The sequence below is a fragment of the Pteropus medius genome, unplaced genomic scaffold (genome assembly GCF_902729225.1).
Source record: "Pteropus medius unplaced genomic scaffold, Ma_sr-lr_union100, whole genome shotgun sequence".
In the NCBI taxonomy this organism is placed as follows: Eukaryota; Metazoa; Chordata; class Mammalia; order Chiroptera; family Pteropodidae; genus Pteropus; species Pteropus medius.
The window spans coordinates 8,894,683-8,917,853 of NW_024352787.1; the positions used below are offsets into that span (position 1 = coordinate 8,894,683).

Here is a 23,171-nt window from a genome sequence, read left to right on the forward strand (position 1 = left end):
AGATTCCATTGTATTTCTTGCTAATCATTTTTATGACTTGCCAAGGGAACTAAAATGCTAATCCTGAACTCCTTGGTGATACTTACTCAACCTAATCTTTTCTTTTTGGGGGGACTTTTTTTCCAAACTAAATTTTTTATATACTTCATCAATACTGTCTAGCTTTTCTTTATCTTTTAGAAGTAGAATAACTTGAAAAATGAACTCCTAAGTCGAAGATCTTAGCACAAAATTAAATTGATGTGCTTAAGATAATCAAAATGTTCATTAGAAAGAATAAAAACTAAAAATATATAAGTGAACAACAACCTTTATTCCCTTTATTCAAAATTGTATAAGCCTCAAAAAAAGAAAAAATCGAAATAAGTTTTCAGTGCTGACAGTGGATAAACTCTGATTATACAAGAAAAATGTTAAAAATGGGTTCCTTTTCCAAACCTGTAGTGATTTGTGACTTAGATCTCCATAGGCAGAACTCAGTTGTGAAACTGAAATGTTACCACATGCCAATATTTAATTCTCACGTGAAGGTGGAGACTTTGATACGTGTGGCCAAGGTAATTACTTGGCACTCTGTTTGACTCCAATATGGATGAGAAAAGCCATGTTTTGTGGGGGAAAAGTCTCAAAGGAAAGAAAAGATTAAGTTGAATAAGTTCACCGTGTGACAAATCTCGAAGTTTAAAAAAGAATAAGAATCTCTTAGAATATTTCTTAGTGCTGTAATCAATAACCCGAAGACATCTTTTATCAATTAGTTGGAAAAGAGAAAGTCATATAGAATTTTTTAGGTGCCCGAAAGTATTTATATCTAAAGACATAATTTTTTTATAAATATAAACCCTAGATGTGAGGCCACACATTTATGTTCAGAACAATTGAATTTCAGAAAGAACAAGGAGACTAATGACATATATATGTTTTTATTAAATAATACAAGGGGAATAAGGCTTTGTGGAAATATTGAAAGAAAGCCAGCATGACAGTTGATTAAACAACAGTTTCTTTACAATGTTTCCAATAATGCAGTTATAAAAACTATCTTTCTTTATGATTATAAAATAACCTTTTTTGTTTTAATAGTGCCAGGTTTGAGGATTGTAAAGAAATTGACTTGGAAGGCAGAAATTGTGCTAATCATGTATAGTAAATGATAAATCTTTGTCCGGATTTGGGAGAATCTACCAAAATTATTATATTAATATGCTAGTCAGTCATCCAGTGTCAGAATTCAAAGGTTCAAAAGGTTTTGCGACTGCTCTCAAATTTATTGTCAAGTTGGAGAAGAGAGACAAATAGTTATAAAGTATTAGTAAACAATTTCTGAATTTTGTGATACTATTCAGAGACAGATATGCACAGACTTAAGTAGTGAAAGGAGACATCACAAGAAAGGTGAATAACATAGACTTGAAAAGTTGGTGATATGTAGATAGAGCAACTGCCATTATAAAACCCAGTCCTTGGGTGTATTACAGATAGTGAGACCTGACCCTACTAGGGAAGTGGGTGTTAGTTAAGAATCCTGTGAAATGATTTCTTAGTTTTCATTTTGCTAGATCATTGGTGCTTTTGAAAGACAAGCAGAGAAGTTTGTTTGTTTATTTATCTTCTTCCTGTTTCTGTGGAGGAAGATGAATGGATAGTATTAGGAGCAGAGATAGGTTGACTTGGAAAATTAAGACAAAAAGGAAGAGACAATTTCATTCTAGGTGAGAAAGCTGATGCTGAGGTAGACTCATCTAGAGGAGAATGCAGAAGCCTGGAGTAAGGGCTGAATGAAGTGAGTGTGATGAAAAGGTGATTAATGTAGGAAGCGGGGCGAATGGCCTGCTTGAAGAGGTTATTCCACAGAGTAGAGGCATCCCCTCCCCACCCCACCCTTCATCTTGGACCAGTTTGAGCTCTACCTTTCTTTCCTTCAAAACGATTCCTTTGAATCTCAAGACTCAGTGTGACAGAGCCAGGAGGAATCAGTATCTTTTTCATCTGGTCCCTCATTTCCACATCATCACAACCCATGTTGCAGTTTTCTTTCTCTCTGCCTATGTTTCACTCCGCTTTACTTTTCCCTCAGTTTTTGCGGGTTTTCTTCTGCTTTCACTCTCTGCTCTGGAATGCTCCTTTCTTTCCTAACTACATTTGACAAAATCAACATTTAAACCCACTGTCCTTAAATAGTGTGTACCTTTTCTTTTGATATCACAATTAATTATCATGTGAATAAACTCTATAATATAAAAGCTCCTTGTAAAAATCAGGTAGAACAGGAGGAGGATGGTGGGGCAATAGGAATTTCTTAGGGATTAAGCCATAATGTGTCCCAGAATTTGTGGCCAAGAAACTTATAAAAACAAATACAATTTGTAATATAAAAGTTTGCATTCCTGAAGCAAAGTCATGGTGAAGAAAAAAGATAAAAAGGAAAGGGAAAGTAAGTTGAGAGGGAGGTATAACGGACAGAGAGAAAGGTAGGAAGTAAGGGAAATTAGATTTGTGAGGTATAGTGAGCTAACATCAGTAAAAAAACTCCCCTCTGGTACAAATATTTCTGGAGTCACTTAGAGTAATGGAAATCTCCCCTGGTAGGTAACACCCCCTCATTACACTTTGCTGAAATGAAGATCATGATTAAACAGAAAGTAAAGCAGAAGAGAAAGACCCTGTGGTTCTGAGTATAAAATTAATACATATACACATATAATATATATGTACATATATTTTTATATTTATTTCTGAGTATGCTGAAATGTTAATTTAAATATGCATTTTAAGTATGTGTATATATATAAAAACATTGTGGGTTTCAATTAAGGTAACAATTTCATGTTTTTGTCTTTTGTGCAATAATGTTTTGAAATAGTTATTAATTGACTCAGTATTGCAAAATAGTATATATATGTCTCAGTACTTTACAATGCCTGCATTTAGATGATGAGTGGTTTTTTGTTCTAAATACTGAACACATGATCCAACTATATTTCCCATACTCTTCAGAACTGCATCCTTTGATGAATGATAAAAGCAGTGTGCTTTTATCATTTATAATAGGACAAGGTGAATATCTGAGAAAGTCTTTTTAAATAACAGAATTTTCAATTGTAAGTGAACGCAGTCTTCCAAACATGCTTTAAAGCATTAGTAATTTTTTACGTTTTGCAGTTTAAAAAAAAAAACTTTCAAATGCATAATATTGTTTAGAACAGTAATTTCCTTAACTCATATCATCATCCTCATTAATATTATCTTTTAAAATAGACAATATATTAATTATAAATTCAAATTAGTAATAATAATAATTAAAACTTATTGAATGCCTACCTTTTTCAAACTGTGTTCGGATTCCTAAGTAATAATAGCTAATATAGTAAGTAAGCATTTACACAGTGCTCATTTAATTCTCACTTTAGGAAACTGAGACTTATAGAGATAAGTAACTTGTCCTTAGTCAGATAACCAAGAATTGACAAAGCCAGGATGCTTTGATTCTATTTATTTAACATACTTATTGGACACATACTATGTGCTAGGAACCACTTTAAACCCAGGAAATACAATAGTCAACAAAACTGAGATTTGTACCTCTCACGGGACATAGTCTGCCTCTAGAATCCTTGCTCTTAACTGTTCTGGTATGGTGCCTACTTTACATATATTATATGATAACCACCCTGTAAGCATTTGATGTATCCCACATTTTATAATGAGATACTGAGGCATCTTTGGACAAATTAACATTTCCAAGGTCTCATAATTTTGTCACCCTGGAAAGCCATCGCTATTAGCCCATACCTCCTCCAATATATAAACAAACATGACTGAAATAAAAGTAAACTTTTATGTTACAATTAGTGTCTGTTTTAAAAGTTTCTTGGCCAGAAATTCAGTATTCCAGAGGCTGAACATTCCATAAAGAGACACAGGGTTAATCTAGATTGACATGCTTTGAGAATCCCATTAAATTACTTCTTTGTTTAGGAGTCAGTTTAGTTAGTGACATAAAAGAGACTGCTATTGCTTTGGCAAAAAAAAAAATGACAACAAGAACCTATTTGTTTACTACCATCTTCCTGAATGGCCATGAACACTATGTCATCTTAAATAATAGATTTTTAAAACAGACTTTTGAAACTAAAAATTACATCTATGAAAAATGTCATAGCTGTACATGGTTTCTTAAATCTTCGTCAGGACTAAATTTGCTTTTAGATTCTAAACAGGACACACAATCTGTTTCTTCTTATGTTACTATTTCTGTATCTCTTTAAGTTTTAAGTGAGTACCAATTACCATTTTAAACAAATTTAAAATGTTCACTTATTAAATAGAAGACAAAATGTTTGGGAGATTTATTGGAGAGAAAAGTAAAATCAGCTTTTTGATAAGGAGCAACACCAGCATAATGCTTTCTCATACTGCACTCAGCGTATCCCTACCAGTCACAAAATCTAGTCTGCACTTACTCTGTAATTTTTACTGCAAAAACAGTATATATAGTGAATTTTTTTTCACGTATTTTTTCTTGTGTCTGCTCAAGATTCTGATGCAATCCTCAGACAGAAAATAAGTGTTTTAGACAAAACAGTATGCAACACACACTCACTGTATCAACAATATTTATAATAAAACCTCTTTAAACATGTTTTGTGAACATATGAAAGATAATATGACAGCAAAATCACATATTCATATGGTTAACAAAAATATTAAGAATATTATTTAGAAAACGTATAACCACTATAGAGATTATTGACAATAATTTTATGTGGATTATCAGTCTATAAAGAGAAAAAGTAGTACAACTATGAAAGAATGGAGTATTGAATGCAAAAGCTTTCACTGTTTATCAATTAGATGTATCTAATCATTGTTTTTAATCTTGTTTTTGAAATGATGATATGGAGGAAAGAGAAAGTTGTCTGGAAAATGATATAACCATCCTGAGAATTTTGTTGACTATAACATAAAATGCAATCAATATATCTACCTTTAAAACTTATGTTTATTTTTAAAATTACATAAAACATAGCTAATAATCTCTATGTTATTGTTGTCCCTGAACTTTTATGATTACTACTATTGTGTAACTTAAACATTCAAACACATCTTGAATTGCTCAAGAGACTCTAAAATATTTACCCGGACCTTGTTTACCTTGTTCAAAAGATTATGCTTCATGCAATCAAATATCATTGACTTCATTCTCAGTATTCTTCTGGTATAGTATTTCCTAGGATGAAAATGCACTTTACCTATCAGTTAAAAATTAAGATTTAGAATTGGCTTTTTAGGAAGACTTTTTAAATTCAGTGTATTTGTCATTGTTTTAAGTCTGTTACTATTTCTAGAGCAAAGGAAAGGAGTGTACTTGATAATAAAGTTTCTTATTCCACTAATAAAATTTCAGTTGATGAAATATCATGTAATATTGGTGTAGTAGTGATAATATTACTTTGATCTGGGTAACAATAGGAGGGTAGGAAAAAGAGATAAAAGGAAATACAGAGAAAAGAGGAAGGAAAGGAGGATATGTCTTAAAATTAGGTTTGAATTGGGTTACCCTTGAGGATTTACTTATATATACCAAAGAAACTGATAAGAGGTTTGTACCCTTACTGGAATAACATAGAGTAAATGAAGGAAATGGAATGGAGGATAGAGTGTGGCATGATATATATAAAAATTTTTAGTTTTGCTCCTAATAAATACTCTACCCATTTGATGGCACTTTTATTAACCTAATTCTTTAGGGTTTCTAAGACCTAATAATCATATATAGATTGTATAAATCAGGATTTTTAAGACTTTATTCTGAAAAAAATTATATTTGAATGAAGAGAATTTGTTTTGAATGTGATTTGAATAGAGAACTCAAGTTTATAAGGAGAAAATGTTTCCAGCGATATTATCTGTGCCTCCTAAATCACAATATTCTCTCTTTCATCCCTATGCATGTGAAAATTAATATATTACCTGCTAAGTACAGGCATTTAGCACAAAGTTAGTGATTTCTATCTTCAAATAGGAGATAAAGATCTCCGGTTCCAAACCATTGGTAGAGGATTTGGGAAAGGGTCTTTGAATACCCTTCGAGGTTGTGAAATAAAGCACCTCAGTATAGAAGACAAAGTGATAGGTTTAATATTCCTCTGGTTTCGGATCATAAAAGTTTTTGACTTGGGAATCAGATATATCTGGGTTTAATGCTAGCTAGCTCTTTCACATTCACATACCTGGGCAATTTACCCAGCTTCTCTCAGACTTTGTTTCTCTATTTGTAGAATGGAATTAAAAATATGTAGCCACAATCACAATGTGATGATGCGTGTGAACATTCTAGTGCAGTCCTTGACAAAGTAGACAGTCGGGAAATGTATGAGATAGGGAGGATAACTGCAAAGGTGTGCCATAATGTCAACAACTTTTCCTATTGAGGTGAAGCATTTTCTATGTGAGAAAAATGTTTCCTCAGAAATAAGATATTATAATTTAACCTGCTTCTTTTGTCAGTTTGGAAAAGGTTAAACTTATAAAATATACACAAATTTCTGATTCATTACAAGTCAGCCTATCACATGTCTTCAAGCCCATTCTGATATGAATTTAAACTAGAATTGAATGAAATTGTATTCAGAATTGAACAAAATTTTACTTCTTGTTTGTTCCAATCCTCCAGATAGACTCAGTACAGAGTTTAACATTAGAGAAGAATTTTGGGTAAACCATTTTTAAAGGTTTTTATTCAGATTTTTTAATATGACATTGATTGAACTTGAATAGCTACTAACTTTAGTCCACTTTGATCTCTCACTTTTATAATCATCACGTTAACTTTATCCATAGAAATACATACGGTAATATATTATTATGATTCAAACTTCCTAGAAAATATTTGTTCCATTCCCCAGCTAGAAAAAGAAAAGTTTCTTTGCAGATGCAGCATATATATGTCCATGTGTCTCTGTTAAAGAAACTAGTATTGAAATTAAAGTTTTTATAATATTAGCATCTTACCTTTCTGTCCTTTGTGCTCTACACAACTTGGATAGATACAGAAAACTGATGTCCTGCCTCTGACTCTATTCTAGCAATGAAAGTGAAAGAAAATGACATCCTCAAATTTGAAAAAAGTAGCATGCATATGATGAAAAATCCCTCCATGGTCCCATTTTGTACACAGTTTTCTGCCCAGTATTTCCTCCTATTTTCAACTGGCATTGTTGAAGTTAAAAATATATAATTTAAAAGAAATGGGAAAGCCACTTGGTCTGTTGTCTTCCAAATGCATTAAAAATATCCCCTTTGTAGGGGATCTTGAAGAAGCATGCAAATTACAAGGCTGATGAGAGCCACTATTGAAAAATAGTGCTGTTTAAGACAATTAAACAGAAAAATGTGATGTTTAAGACAATTACTGGAGGTAACTGTTACCCACATTTCCTTCAGAATCATTGCAGAAGATCAGCTAAAAATGCTGTTAACTATAAGAAACTCAATCTGTCAAAATGTATTAAAGTGACATACCATTAATGCTAGTTCAACCTAAAGAAATCATCCTGTAATGAAATGTTTTATATAAACTCAAGAATGCTAGGAAATTCAGAGTTCTCTTCTGTATTAGCCAGTATTTGAGACCAATGGCGGTTTGATGGGGAAATGGTCATTTGACTCCCTGCAGTGGCTTAGTAATGGTCCCTTAATAATTATCCATAAATATGTTTGCATAGATATGAACATGTCTTAAAGACATAGAAATGACTTTTCTCCAAATTGGAGGAAGGATTTGGAAGAAAGTGAGAATAAAAAGAAGGAAAATTTATTTTCCTTGCCTGTTTCCTAACATTTCTCCCTAGCACATAAAAACATAGACATCAACACACCCACAGACACACACAGACACACACACACACACTTTGAACTGAGGCATGTCTATAATGAACATTTGAAAAGTAACTTTTTTTTCAAAATAGGAGCATCAAACACTAAACCCAGTACTATTATTCTCATATTTGAAGTAGTCATCACCTCCATCCCACCTCCATCCATGGATGTGAAGTCTTTAGTTCAGAGGAAAAGACTAAATGATATTGACATGACTACCAGAATGCGATGAGAACCAGAATGAGATGAAAGTGTCTGAAATACTTTATGCCCTTCTGAAACTTGATAATGAAGCACCATCAGACTTTACAAAGATCAAATTGGGAGAATTAAAAGCTAGCATACTCTCTTGATAATTTATAATTTGACCAAATTCACAATCAGTAGCTGATCAAATTATTTGAGCCCTGCTCAGAAGCATTAATCATTGAGGAGTTCTTAAACGTGAAGAAAGTGATGGAGGATGTTTTCTCTTTACCCCACGTGAAAGTCAGAAATAAAAGGGAATCTTCTTCAAGGAGCAGAGACTCTGTGACCCAAGGATTGAATATCTCAGTTCTCAATCAGAGATGGTTCTACACTTAGGCAGACAAGATGATCATCCAGAAAATGTTATATAAAGCATATTTTAACATCTTGGAATTGCTTCCCCACTGCCCGTCTTGTCTCCATCTTTCCTCCTTCCTGTCTTGAAATTCCCTTCATTAGGTAGACATTTAGTCTCCAGAAATTTACTGTTAAATATGCTGCGTGGGAGAATTTTCTGACCTTTGCTTTAAGTGCAAACTGGTTCATCAGATTACCTACCTAACATTTGTCGCTCTGATATGATAAAACATAGTTAAATTTTATTGAAGAAAAAATATATATATGAGAAATTGATATTATCATTATAATTTTCACTTTCTTAAAATTATGTTCAAGTATCCCTATTATCTGACTTTAATTTATATTTCAAAACTATTTTCCACTCTTCCTTTTCATGTTTTATTCATTGGCCTTCTGGCTCTGCCTTGTATAAACCTGACACTTTTCCACACTTGTGACTTCACTCATTCTCTTTCTGAAGCCCTGACAAATGTCACATCTTTGATAATCTGTTCATTGGTAGATGAGATGACTTGAGACAGCTATATACAGTAAAGATTTTAGCTCTAGTGAACAGTTGTGAGCCACTGAGTGGTTCTAGAATTATAATGTGCATACGAATAACCTGGAGTGCTTACCAGTGATGGAGATTTTGTGAACCCATCCCCAAAGATTATGATTTGATAGTTCTATAACAACCTAGAATATGCAATGTTAATAACTCCACTAGGTGATTCTAATACAGGTGAATCCAGGACCTCTTTGAGAAAAACTACTCTAAGAAGACCCCCTTTGCTCTTTAAATTTTTGGCGAAAGACATTCTAGAAAAATTTTTTTCAAAATAAAAATGTCATTAAAGCTATCATTAATTCTTAGAAATTCCATTCCATAAACATTAGATTACAGACATTTTTACTCCTTACCTCCCTAGATGGATTTTTTGAAAGGATTAAGAAGGAAAATATAGCTAACTGTGGGTTAATGAAATTGCTATTAATCGCTTTTTGAGAAAATGTCGGAATCCCAAGAACATGCTATAATTTGCATCACTTTTGTACTGCCTCTGCCAGCTCTGTAGTTAAAGAGTAACAAAACAACTATTTATGAAAAGGGCAGGTTTAAGATGAATATAATTCTTTTGCAAAACTCAGGAAACAGTATCAGAGCCTGCGAACTGTGCTCTTCCAACTGGAGAATCCTGTATTTGTAATAAATTCCTTTTGCTCTAGATGAGTTCTGCATTTTCAATGAGGTTAACTTGGCAACATTCTAGTTGATTTTAATAAAAATAGCTGCTTTGAGGACAGGGAGCTGAGGTTGCCAAATTTACAGCTGCCTTGCACAACTACTCTTACACCTCCTTCAGGGCTACTTAGAACCAGTAAGCAAATTAAGTGTATCGATTGCAATTTTGTTGGACTAACCTCCCCTTTTTTTCTAGGGAATAAACTTGATTCTTTTCAGTATGTGCCTGTTCAGAGTGATCTCTTTTCTTTTCAGCCATAACACAAAGACAACATCATGGCTGGATCCACGACTTGCGAAAAAGGCTAAACCTCCAGAAGAGTGCAAAGAAAATGGTAGGTTATTAAGTTTTTATGGTGTTTCAACATTGTACTTCAAGAATGTTTGTGTTTCTTAGCAGCAGGTCTCACCTAAAGAAGCAATAATCTAGTTGAAACAATTTTAAAGATGTAATGTTTAATGCTCAGATAGGAGAGAGAATTAACTCGGCAGTTCAGCAGTGCCATGTGGATTTCTTTTTTGCTCTCTGAGGAGACTGTGTTGGATCTCACATCTCTGTCATCTCTGTTGGTTCTGTTTGACTCCTGGCCTGACTTTCCACCACCTACTAAGAAATTTCTGTTTGCAATATGTCTCTCTGAAGACTATGATCCACTGGAATTAAATATGATATGTAAGGAAACATTATTGTGGAACTATAAATAAGATTTGATTTTTGTGTTTTAAGGCATAGTATTCTGCTAGTTATTAAGGAATTAGTGAGATAAAGATATATACATTTGACTACTTTCCTTTAATCAAACATTTAAAAACATAATTGCATGAATATGCTGGGTTATCCTTGGTATTTTCCAGTTCCCAATGTAATGACATTAACTTCCTTAAAAACTGACTTTCATGTATGTGAAGAATTTTTTTAAATAATTTTGAGGATTACATGAAAGTAAGCCTTACTCGAAATTAGGAAATTATATAGATGAAGTCTGTTACTAAAGATACTTATAATTTTTTAAAATACAGATTTTAATGTTAAAAGAGTATTTATAATTAATCTAAAATGATAAATAGCATACTCTCCTGATGACTTATTATTTGGCCATATTCACAACCTTTATTTGATCAAATTATTAGAGCCTTGTTCAGAGCCATCAATCATTGAAGAACTCTTAAAAGTGATGAGGACTATTTAAACTTTTTAGAGTCTTTAAAAAGTCTGTAATTCCAAAAGTTTTTCTTTTAACAGTAATTCTGACTTTCTCAGATAGTATCCAGAATATGTTATTATTTCTATGATTTAAGGGAACTATTCACAAGTTATACTATTAAGTTAAATAAAATATGAGAGTATTAAGACATGTGTTGCCAATTGTGATAGGTTATAAATTAAAATGGCCTGATCTCTTATATCTGAGAGTTACAATTTACTTATGCCACAAATGTAACACCTTAGTATATACTAATTAAAATGAATTTAACGATTTTGCAGTTCTATGACATATTGAACTTCTCAGCTGTCATATTCCTTTGAGTTGTTCTTTTCATTATAAAAGCCTATTGAAGTAAAAATCTAAAATGCTGGGAGAGCTATAGGCATAACATATTGCATAATTATAATATTTAAGTGTTATCAGCTTTTTCCATATCTACATTTTCTGTCTCCTCAGAATGGTAGATGCCTAAATTTTGATACCAGTGTCTGAAGAACATGTCATTGAGAAAGAAGTCTCAGAATAGTCTTATAGCTCAGAATGATTTCTAATTGGTCAATTACTACTTGTTTTTATTTTCTACAAAATAAATAATTCATAGATTTTATTCCATATATTACAGAATATTTTACAATAGAAACTAACATCTAATTAGAATGCTGTTATTCCGAAGATATACTTTTTCTTGCCAAGAGAAGTGCTTTTAGGTAATACTGTTACTTGTGTTTTATTTTTCTTTTCTTTAAATAACATAGATTAAATTTTCTTATTTGAAATTTTAGATGTTCGTTGGTTGCTGTCAAGCCTGCTAGTCAAGTCAGGCTTTTTTATATGTATCACAATTCAGTTTAGATCAAAGAAACTTAGTGAAGTCATTTTCTGAAGGATGGAATGTGTGTAAAATGTATTAAATGTGTGTAAAATGTATTAAAAATTTTAGAGGCTCAAGATGATAATATCTTTCTCCAGCAAAGATGTATTCTTTCTCTTGCCAGAGAGATGGAGTGGAGGCTAATTACCTCATTCTAATTTGGAGCTGAGCCAACATGAGGTTGGGTTGAGTTTTGGTAAGACCCAGTCTTTCTGGTGTGCTCCTATTTTTAGGGTGTTTGCCCACCCAGGTTTTCATAAATAGCCTATTGCAGGTCAGCAAACATTTTCTTTAAAGAGTCAGGTAGTAAATATTTTAGGCTTTGCAGGTCAGCAAACATTTTTTTTAAAGAGTCAGGTAGTAAATATTTTAGCCTTTTCAGGTCACCCAGTCTCTTTGCAACTACTTATTGTGAGATAGCAGCTAAAGTCAATATATTAATCAAGGGCATGATATAGTCAGATAAAACTTTGTTTAAGGACACCAGAATTTGAGTTTCATATACTTTCACATAGCAAAATATTCTCTTTTTTTCTCAACCATTTAAATGCATATAAACTGTTATTAGCTTGTGGACCATATGAAAAAGAGCAGCAGCTGGATTTGGTCCACAGAACCAACCCTTGGCCTAGTGTGTTCATGCAGAGGCTGCTCTGTGGCAGGTCTTGTACACCAATATTTTTAAAGTGTTTTTTTCTCAGTAGTGTAAAACCTCAAACAAAACTGTGATGTTTTTAGTTTTAGCTTAGTTTTTTTCCTCTAGACCTTGTAGCTTCAGAATTTAACAAATGTCATCGTAGGCTAATTGACCATATGTTTGAGATTTCTCAAGTTTGTATTTTGTCACTTCAGTCCCTCAAGACCCCTCTCTTCAGTGCTGGTTCCTCTAACCCCCAACAACAGTGGCCTTCCTTCCAGGCCAAGTCTGGATTCTTTCCAGAGTCTGAAATCAACAAAATTAACTGCAAATTCTTTCTTCACCTCGCTAGAGTTCTTTCCTCTTCAGAATCCTGATGGTCTCATATGTGTTGTTTTCAGCAGCTCTCTGATTTATACTGCTTACATTTTACATTTTATCTAGATTTTCTATGTGTCCTCATAGGTTATAACCTGCTCACTCCAACTTACCTGGAAGCAGAAGTTTTAGTGCAGTAATTTTTAAATTGCACATTTTAGACCTTACTGGGTTACATACCATAAATTTTTATTAGTATTATAATTTCTATTTAACCCCTGAAGATTGAATTCCATGATATTATGTATATATATATATATATATATATGTATGTATGTATGCCTATTATTATAAATGTACATATGCATGTGTGCATATGTAGATAAGGATCTGTAAATGTATGCTTCTTCAAATCTTTTTACATGGGTACATAAATTAATTCCTTGATCAACTATAATAAGAAGATAAGTGAAAGACAGATGGAAGGAGGTATCAACTGATTTGAATTATTCTTGGGCAAGGAAAATAAAACTAGCAGATGTTTTCTTTTTGGTATCAAGGAGGAAAAGGGAACATGGATGACTCAATACAAATAGCTATTAAACAACCACTTATTCTATGCACACTAAGCAATTATTTTGCTTTTTGATTTGAAGGATAATACTGCTACTCAATGTAAAAACATACATCCTTCTCTTACAATATGGTTGAAAGTGCTGAAGTCATTATGTTCTATGTATTTGTCATAGCTCTGTGCATTTTTAGAATTTTAGCACCAGGCTATGTGGCAGAAAAACCTCTCCACCTACTACTAGATTCTAATATTAGTATTTGGGAGAGTGCTGTTTAGTGAACCAATTTAGTCTTTTACAAAATGCCACAGGGATAACAATTAACTATTAAATAATTTGGATGCAAGTTTGGTTGAACTATGTATAAAGCACCATCATATTTGTCCTCAGAACTCAGAATCAGTACCACGGGGTTTGTTTGAGACATTTTCAATCACAAGCATCCTAGTGGTGACACATCCTACAAAAGTCACTGAGTTAGGGTTATTATCAAAATCAATTCAAGCCTGATATTACTATTCTTAACGTTGAAATGCAGTTAAATTCAGTAGGACCACAGTATTGTATTCAGAAGAGGAAATTATAGGATTCGTAATCAGGGAAAACTCCATTTCAAACCCAAATACGGGCTCTTGGGAAGTGTACTTAATCTCTGGGAGCCTAGGTTTCCTTACTTATAAAGTGTGAATAATATCTATTTCATGAGGATTTAGTTGCACTTACAAGAAAGACAGAGCTTGTTGTTGCACCATAGGCTTTAAATAACTGTTCTTTTCCTTTCCTTCCGGTATGCTCTAAGCCAACAAATTAACCTCACAGAAGACAAGGAGGAAGAAATTCAGAATGATTGGCCTACCCTAAGAGCCTTAAATTACTGTAGGGTGTCCTGAAGAGATGAGAAAGAATAAGCCCATGTGGGCTAAAATTATCCAGCCAGCTATTCTAGCCTAATATGAATAGATTGGAGATTTCTCCCCTTCATTCTGCTAAAAAGGCTCTAAATTTTCACAAAGTTATAATTACCTCTGTATAAACTAGATGGCTTCTTTTCTGTATTCTGTATCTATGAATTATGAATTTTTTCACATTACTACAGAAAAACAATCACATAATCTTAACCCATTTATCTACATTTACTTACTGCATTTCAGCTGACCTTAATTGAAGCTTTGAGCTATTAATCTATCCTTTTAAAAAAAACAGTCCAAAATGAACATGAACACAGACAGCATAGCTATTTTTTGTCATATTTATTAAATAAAATATTTTTTCAAGAGAAAGAGGTTGCCTTTCCAAAATAATAGAAAACAGTAATTAGTTTTAGGTCATTTCTTAAGTGAGTTTTATAGAACTGACAGATTTGTAAAGGAAATGCATACTTTTATTTCTGAAATTCAGATTCTCTTTGTGGACGGCATAGTTTGTTTCTCCTTATATATAGATTTTGGCCTGTTTTCTCATTAAGTTTGTATTGATAATTGTATTAATTATTTATTTTATTAAGATTAAATATGACCAAAATTAATTTCACCTTTGAATATTCACTTTTCTAATCTAATAAACTTACTAAGGTTATGTTTGTGAAGTACCTTAAGTTTTTTTCTGTGAGAAAGAATTCATAAAACACTCTAGTAATATTAACTATTCAGGTACTAAAACTTGAAAATTGAAGATTCAATTATGTGCTAATTTTGATCTCCTATGTTTAAAAATTATGAACAAACAAATTTGATTGTTATTTTGTTTCTATACTGATATTTTGGGTATATTTGTAAAAAAAATTAGGAAATTTTAAATATCTTAATAAAAGCAGTTAGATTTTTCACTAACTGGCAATTATTAGTCGTAATTTTCTATAGCATTACTTTGAGGTACGCTTTATCCAATAATATAGCACCTTGCCAGTATTTTTGGCTCAAAAGTACTAAGAAATACCAACATTTTAGGAATATAAATCTTTTGTGGAGAAAATAATAAAATTAATCCGAAATATATCATGTAGGATGGATACTCTACTATTGCACAGTTTATGGCTGGCATTTGTTCTAATTGGTCTCATTCTGTTCTGATTGGTTGGTGCCCAAGCCATAAAAGTTGCTAAGTATTTTGAATATAATTCCTGCACTAATTATTTATGTAATTCCCCTTCTACCTGTTAATATTTACTGTCGCTACAAAGTAGTACCTATGTAAGGATTATAAAGTTCTGTCCTTCTTTACTTCTTAATTGCTCATGGTACCTTTATGTTTAGAAGTGAGTTATGTGTTGTCCTTACTTCTTAATGCATACAAGTTTAAAAATAATGCTGGCACCATCAAGTCTGTTGGGTTCTGCACAGTAGCAAAATGATTTCAAATTTTTTCAAATTTGACTTTTAAATTTTTTTTTTTAATTTTGAAAGAATTATAAATTCACCAGAAATAAAGGAATGTACAGGGAGGTCCCAAACGCCCCTCATGACGCCTCCCCCAATGGTGACATCTTACATAAATATAATACGACATCAAAATCAGGGAACTGACACTGGTGTCATCCAAAGACCTCATTCAGATTCAATCAGTTTTACAAGCACTTATTTATTTGTGTGTGTGTGTGTGTGTGTGTGTGTGTGTTTCCATGAAATTATATCACATATGTAGTTCTGCATACCTGTCCATCATCAAAACTCAGAACTATTACAACACCACAAGGCTTCTCATGCTTACACTTTATAGCCATAACCAACTCCTCCCTCTAAACAAGCACGAATGTGTTCTCCACTTCAGTTACTTTATTATTTCAAACATGTTATATAAGTGGAATTATACAGTGTCTAAACTTTTTTAGATTGTTTTTTCCACTCTAATTACATCGAAATCTATTCATATGTGTATATCAATGGTTTGCTACTTTTTATGTACCATTGTTTATTTAAGCATTTACTCATTGAAAGACATCTGGGGTTTTTTCCATTCTTAGCTAATACAGATAAAACTGCTACAGATATGTGTAGATTCTTACAGGTTTTTGCATGAACATAGTTTTATTTTTTAATGATAAGTGCTCAAGAGTAAAATTGCTAGGTTAGATAGAAACTAACATTTGAGTTTTAGAAAAAACTGCCAAACTATTTTCCAGATTGGCTGTACCTTTTTACATTTCCATCAGCAATGAACAAGTGATCCAGTTTCCCTGCATTCTTGCTAGCATCTAGTATTATGATTATTATTATTTTTAATTTTGCCATTCTGATACATTATAATGAATGATATTGTGGTTTTAATTTCTATTTCCCTTATAGCTGATGATATTGAACATCTTTTCATGTGATTATTGCCATTTGTATATCCTGCTTAGTAACATGTCTGATCATGCTTTTTTTCCCAATTTTTAATTAGATTGTTTTTAACTCGGTTTTGAGAGTTTTTTGCATATTCTAGATCTAAGTTCCTTTATCTGATTTGTTGTTTACAAACTTTATCTCCCAGCCTGTAATTAATCTTTTCATTGTCTTAACAAAGTCTTTTGCAGAAAAATGGTTTTAATTTTGATGAAGTTCAATTTATGAATTTTTCCTTTTATAAATCACCCTTTTAATATCAGGTCTAAAAACTCTTCACCTAACTCTAGATGCCAAAGATTTTCTGATTTGTTTTTTTCCTAAATTGTATAGTTTTACATTTTACATTTAAGTTTGTGATCTATTTTGAATTAATTTTTATATACAGTAAGATTTATACTGGTATAAATCATAAAGTTTTGATTACTTTAGTTTTATGATATAGTTTGAAATCAGAAAGTGTTATGCCTCCAGCTTTGTTGTTTTTTTTCCTCTGGTTTGCTTTGCTATTTGGGATCTTTTGTGGTTCCATATGAATTTTAGGCTTTTTCTTTCTGTTCTATGAAAATTTCCATTGGAATTTTGATAGAGATTGCATTGAATCTGTAGATGGCTTTAAGCAGCATGGACATTTTAACGATATTAATTCATTCAATCCATAAACATGGGATGTCTTTCCATTTATAAATGTTGTATTCAATATTTTTTGATAGCTTATAGTTTTCAGTATACAGATCTTTCACCTCCTTAATTAAATTATTCCTTAGTATTTTATTGTTTTTGATGTCATTGTAAATAGGAACGTTTTCTTTTTCTTTTTGTTTTTCTTTTTCCGATAATTTATTGTTGGTGTATAGAAATGCAACTGATTTTTAATTGTTTTCTATCCTGCCACTTTATTGAATTTGTTAATTTTAACAGTTGTGATTGTGTCCATGATTTTCTATGTATAAAATTATATCATCTGCAAATGGAGACAATTTTACTTCTTTCTTTCTAATTTGGATGCCTTTTATTTCTTTTTCTTGCCTAATTGCTCTAGCTAGGACTTCTGGTACTATGTTAAATTAAATGGTGAGAGCGGGTACACTTGTCTTGTTTCTGATTTTAGAAGGAAAACTTTCAACCTTCTCCATAGACTATAATGTCAGCTGTGGGCTTGTCAAAGATGACTTTTATTATGTTGAGCTACATTCCTTCTATATTCAATTTGTTGAGGCTTTTTATTATGAAAGATGTGAATTTTGTGAATGCATTTTGTGCATTGAGGTGATCATATAATTTTTACCGTTTATTCTATTAGTGTGATGTATCACGTTTATTGATTTACATATGTTAAAACATCCTTGCACCTTAGTGATAAATCCCACTTGATCATGGTGTATAATCCTTTCAATAATGCTGTTGAATTCAGTTTGCTAGTATTTTGTTGAAAATTTTTCTATCTATGTTTTGTTGTACTTTTCTTATCTGACTTTGGTATCAGGGTAATGCTGGTATCACAAAATGTATTTGTGAGCGTTCCCTACCCTTAAATTTCTGAGAAGAGTTGGAGGGGGATTGGCATTCTTTTTTAAATGTTTGCTGGAATTCACTCAGAAGGCATCCGATCCTGGGCTTTTCTTTCTTGGGAGGTTTTTGATTACTAATATAATCTCTTTACTCATTATTTATTTTTTTCAGATCTATTCCTATATGTATGATTCGGTATTGGTAGATTCTGTGTTTCTAAGAATTGTCTCATTTCTTCTAGGTTATTCAATTTGTTGGTATATAATTGTTTATAGTAGTCTCTTATGAGCCTTTGTATTTCTCTGGTTTCAGTTGTAATATCTTTTTTAATTCTGATTTTGAATATTTTCTCTCCTTTTTCCTTAATCTAGATAAAGGTTTGTCAGTTTCATCTGTCTTTTCATAAAACCTGCTCCTAGTTTTCCTGATTTTTCTATTATTTTCTAGTCTCTATTTCATATATTTCTGATCTGATCTTTGTTATTTCTTTCCTTCTGCTAACTCTGAGCTTAGTTTATTGTTCTTTCTCTAGTTCCTTGAGCTGTAAAGTTAGGTTGTTTATTGAGATTTTTTCTTAATGTAGGCATTTATAATGTAAGTTGTTCTCTTGGTACTTCTTTTGCTGCATCCCATAAGTTTTGATATGTTGTGTTTCCATTTTCAATGTTTCAAGATTTTTTAAAATTATTTTTTGATTCTTTCTTTGATTCATTGGTTTTTCAGGAATGTGTTGTTTAATTTCCATATATTTGTGAATTTTCCAGTTTTCCTCCTCTTATTAATTTCCATTTTTATACTATAATGGTCAGAAACAATCATTGGTATGATTTCAGTATTTTTGCATTATCAACGACTATTATTGTAAACTAACATATGACATCCAGGAGAATATTCCATGTGCACTTGAGAAGAATGTATATTCTGCTGCCATTAGGTTGAATGTTCCATATGTGTCTACGTCTGTTTCTTATAAAGTAAAGTTCAAGTCCAATGTTACCCTAATACTCTGTCTGGATTATCTATCCATTGTCGAATGTGGAGTATTGAAGTCCCCTACTGATACCGTATTATTGTTTGTTTCTCCCTTCATACCTTTAAATATTTTGCTTAATATATTTACATTTTCTGCTGTTGGGTGCATAAAGTATTCACAATTGTTATATTCTCTTGATTACTTCTTTATCATTACATAATGACCTTATTTGTCTCTTGTTAAAATTTTTGACTTAAAGTGTATTTTGTATGATGTAAATGTAGCTACCCCTTTCCTTTTTTGGACTTTTCTAAACAGACATTTAAAATAAAGTCTTTTATTTTTGTAGAATATATCCCTATTTAGGTTTGGTATGTAGATTCTGTCCTATTTTGTAGGTGTGTTTCCAAATATGTTAAAGTTTTCAGAGCCCTTACAGTGCTATTTTAGGCAGCTTAGTTCTTCTTACTCGGAAGCTCCTGATCAATCCCTGCTGTTGCCACCTGAAAAGTGTGAAAGGTACTTTCCTGAGTTTCCCATCACTAGTCGAGATGTGAGATTCTGGATCTATGAGATAGAAAAAGTTTCCCCTTACCTATGATCTATGCGCACCTGGTATTGGCAGATATAGAAAAGGGGATGGATCACCCACTTGGCATCCACTGATGCTACCACTGCCGGTATATCAGGCCACCACTCCTGCTGGAGGATATGTTGACTTTTCTGGGTTCTACTGATACCACCATTGTAGGTGGAAGTGGCCTACCATTATAGCTGGGTATGAGTAGAGAGGATAAGGCTGCCCCCAGGTCCCTGCTAGGCTTCCCTTTTCCTGGTCCTTTAGCCAAAAAGAGTAGGTTTTCTCTTATGTTTGCTTGCTTCTTTGTTTTTATAAGCCTGTTGGTATTCCAGGCTGAAGGCCTCCCTGGCACTCAATCTAGAATATATAAGGGGGGGGGAACCCTAGGAACACATGGTAATGTCATTCTTCAAATTTTGAGGTCCCTAGCCAATCTACCTCCTTCTTTCTAATTCTCTAGTCTTTTTATGATTATCTTTTGAATTATTTCCAGGGTACTTAAAAGGAGGAACAGGGAAAAGTAAGTCTACACCATCTAGTCTAGAGAGAGAGAGACCACATATCTAAATATGACTTTTAATACAAATTATAACAATACTTGAAAGCTTAAGAGTATTTTTCCATATACTTTGTTAAATCTACCAACATCCTGTGAGGTAGGTAAAGATTTTTCATTTCCATTTTGTAGATAATGATGCTATAGTCCCAGTTTTTAAGGGTCTTGTCCGACAAGTATAAATAGAAAATAAGGCTTGAATCCAGGCCACATGAGTTTAAGATGATCTCAATGTTATGACATTGTGCAAATCCACAAGTTGCTTTAGCTAGAGATACTAAGACTTAAAAATATGTAAAAGACGACTGTTTAAAAATATTTTACTTTAAAGTTCTATATTTAAAATAAATAAAAATGACCTTTTTCATATATTTTAATATTTTCCCTGGGCCATCATATCTGTAGATAGACCAGGCAGTATAATTTTATGATCAAAAGAATTTAAATGTCATGTGGTTTATGTTCTTAAATTAACAGAATGAATTTAGTTCTCTGACAGATATTTTAAAATGTGTATTGATTTATATTCTATGTTCATCACTTAAAAAAAACAAGCTTCTGTTGTTTTTTATGCCTTCATGATTTCTAAAATGTTCACTACAGTTCACATAATGTTGGAACAATTTCTCTAAGAGCTAAATGTGGATCTCTGTCAATCATATTGTGAGCCTCAGCGTTATGTACCCCTCAGTGGTTAGATCTGTTCACCAATGCAGAATGCAAAGCAGAAAGGTGAAGCACTGATCTGAATATTACAGACAAGTTCTTTCAGAAGTGGTAGAAACAGATCCAGATCATCAACCTTAAGCCAAATTATCGAACATTAATTATGGCTTGTGTTGAAAGAGAGAGAGAGAGAGGCTTAATTTCTATTGCTGAGGTGAGATGATCTGATTTCCCTCTTGGTCCATATAATTTTAAGGTTTCCTAAATACTATGCATCATAAAACAGTGCTTTCCAAAGCTTATGACTGTGAAAAAAGCAAACTTTTAATAATAAAGTCCAATGTACAATTGTGGCCTAACCACCAAGCATCTCAAAGTATCTGGTATATGTTCAATGAGGCCACTCAAACAGCTATAGTGAAGGGCCTATGTTACTGTTAAAAACCTGTGTCTTCAAGGAATTATATTTTCCCAAGAGCTCAAGATTTTATATGCTTTTTGTGGAAACACCTTCTGCTTAAAAAGTTGCTTTTATACAAAAAGAGGCAAACATTAATTTGTATTTTGATGCCAAAGCAATGAAAGGAACCCAAATAGATTTAGAACCACTATTTCCAAGACACCACTTCGAGTCAGCAATACAATATCAATGTTAAATTTTATTGATTGTATTTGTTCTTGAAATTCTTACTGGTAATGATAAGTTATGTATATTATATTATTTTCAGTTTTTGACTCAAAACTAAATCTTGACATTTTATATTGGTTTCTCAATAATTTATTTCATTAAAAAAAGTTTTATTTCTCTTTTTCCAAATTATCTTTTCAACTTATTTTAGCTTATGTCCTTTCTCTTTGCCTTCATACTTGTTTTGCATAACCCAAATCTATCCTTTAAGGCTGGCTGTTCTCACTCTTCCAGTCACACAAAAAAAGTGGCCTTTCCTCTCTTATTCTGCTACTCAATTCTTTTATATCATAAGGTTATCTACCTTTTAAAATAAGTTATCTACCTGCAAACAAAGCAAGTTGATCCACTGATTCATATAACAAATATTTATTAAAGAGCCACTCTGCCAGTAGAATCAAGCTATGAACCTTGAAAAGTGCAAACAAATACAACACCTGAACCCATTATTCAAAGAACAGTATCATTGAGAAAATAATGTACTAAGCTCTCTAAAATAATGAGGAAAATTTAATAATGGTGTGAGGAACATCACTCAGGAGGAAAATAAAAGACAACTGATTGTGAACGGGAGTATTTAGGGAAGGCTAGATGAAAGACATGGAATTTGAGCAAGATTTTAAAAATGATTGGATTTAGTCATTTTTAATGTTCAGCTTCTGCTAAACTGCTTCACTTGGCAACCTTCTCTCTTTTCCCTCTACTTCTCTCCCTGGCTGTTGCTTTCATTCCCATGGCTTGACCTATTGTCTATATGTTGATGATTCTCAATTGTTCCTTTCAATTCTGATTAATTCTGTCTGCTATTGTTAATATGCACAAGTGCTATATCCATTTCTGATTACTCCATTAGGTTTTGTTTCTATTACATTTTTATTGCTTAGGTGATTTTAGATAGCTCCCTCTTCCACTTCTACTTCAACCTGGTCTATATTTGTTATATTTTCTTTCAAGTCCTTCTTTAAAAACTTATAAAACCTATCCTTTCTATTACTAAACTGTTATTCATACATGTGTTCTTTTAATCTTTAGTCTGCATTTTCCTGTGTGAAACTCTTAATGCGAGAAAATATTTCTTATACTTTATGAAATCCATTTTTTAAATGTCTTTCCAAGTAAATATGCCCTTCCATTGCTCACAATAATGGACTACCCAGCTATTTTTTCAATCCTTGCTTTTCACATTTAACATAAGTCTAGGGTTTGAGTTATTATATTCAAGATCCTGCATGATTTCTTTTTCTTAGGAATACTGCTAGCTGTTGTTACTGAGTTCTAACGCTTTATTTAAAAAACAAAAAAGAAAAAAATTAAGGTATAAGCATTCTTGGATCTTCCTTAAGAGTAAAGTTCAAAAAGGTCCAAGTACAAACTTGGTATATTGAAAAAAACATGGAATTTGACCTCCAAATGCTAAAGGATTTCCTGACAAAATTAAGATCCAAGAAATGGATAGATGAGCATATAACTTGAAGTAACATGAGCATCTCAGACTTTAATTTTCATTTTACAATAAAATATTCAGCTTCATGTAGTTTAAGTGAATTTCGAATAA

The 23,171-nt window shown here is 32.3% G+C and overlaps 1 protein-coding gene across 2 annotated transcripts in view; it reads left to right on the forward strand.

The window, feature by feature from the left end:
* Positions 1–23,171, forward strand: part of MAGI2 (membrane associated guanylate kinase, WW and PDZ domain containing 2) — a 1,217,785-nt gene that overhangs the window by 810,314 nt on the left and 384,300 nt on the right. For both annotated transcript variants that reach the window (XM_039849352.1, XM_039849353.1), the window contains exon 6: positions 9,971–10,050. In XM_039849352.1, the coding sequence (XP_039705286.1) occupies positions 9,971–10,050 (80 nt within the window). The remainder of the gene's footprint in view (positions 1–9,970; positions 10,051–23,171) is intronic.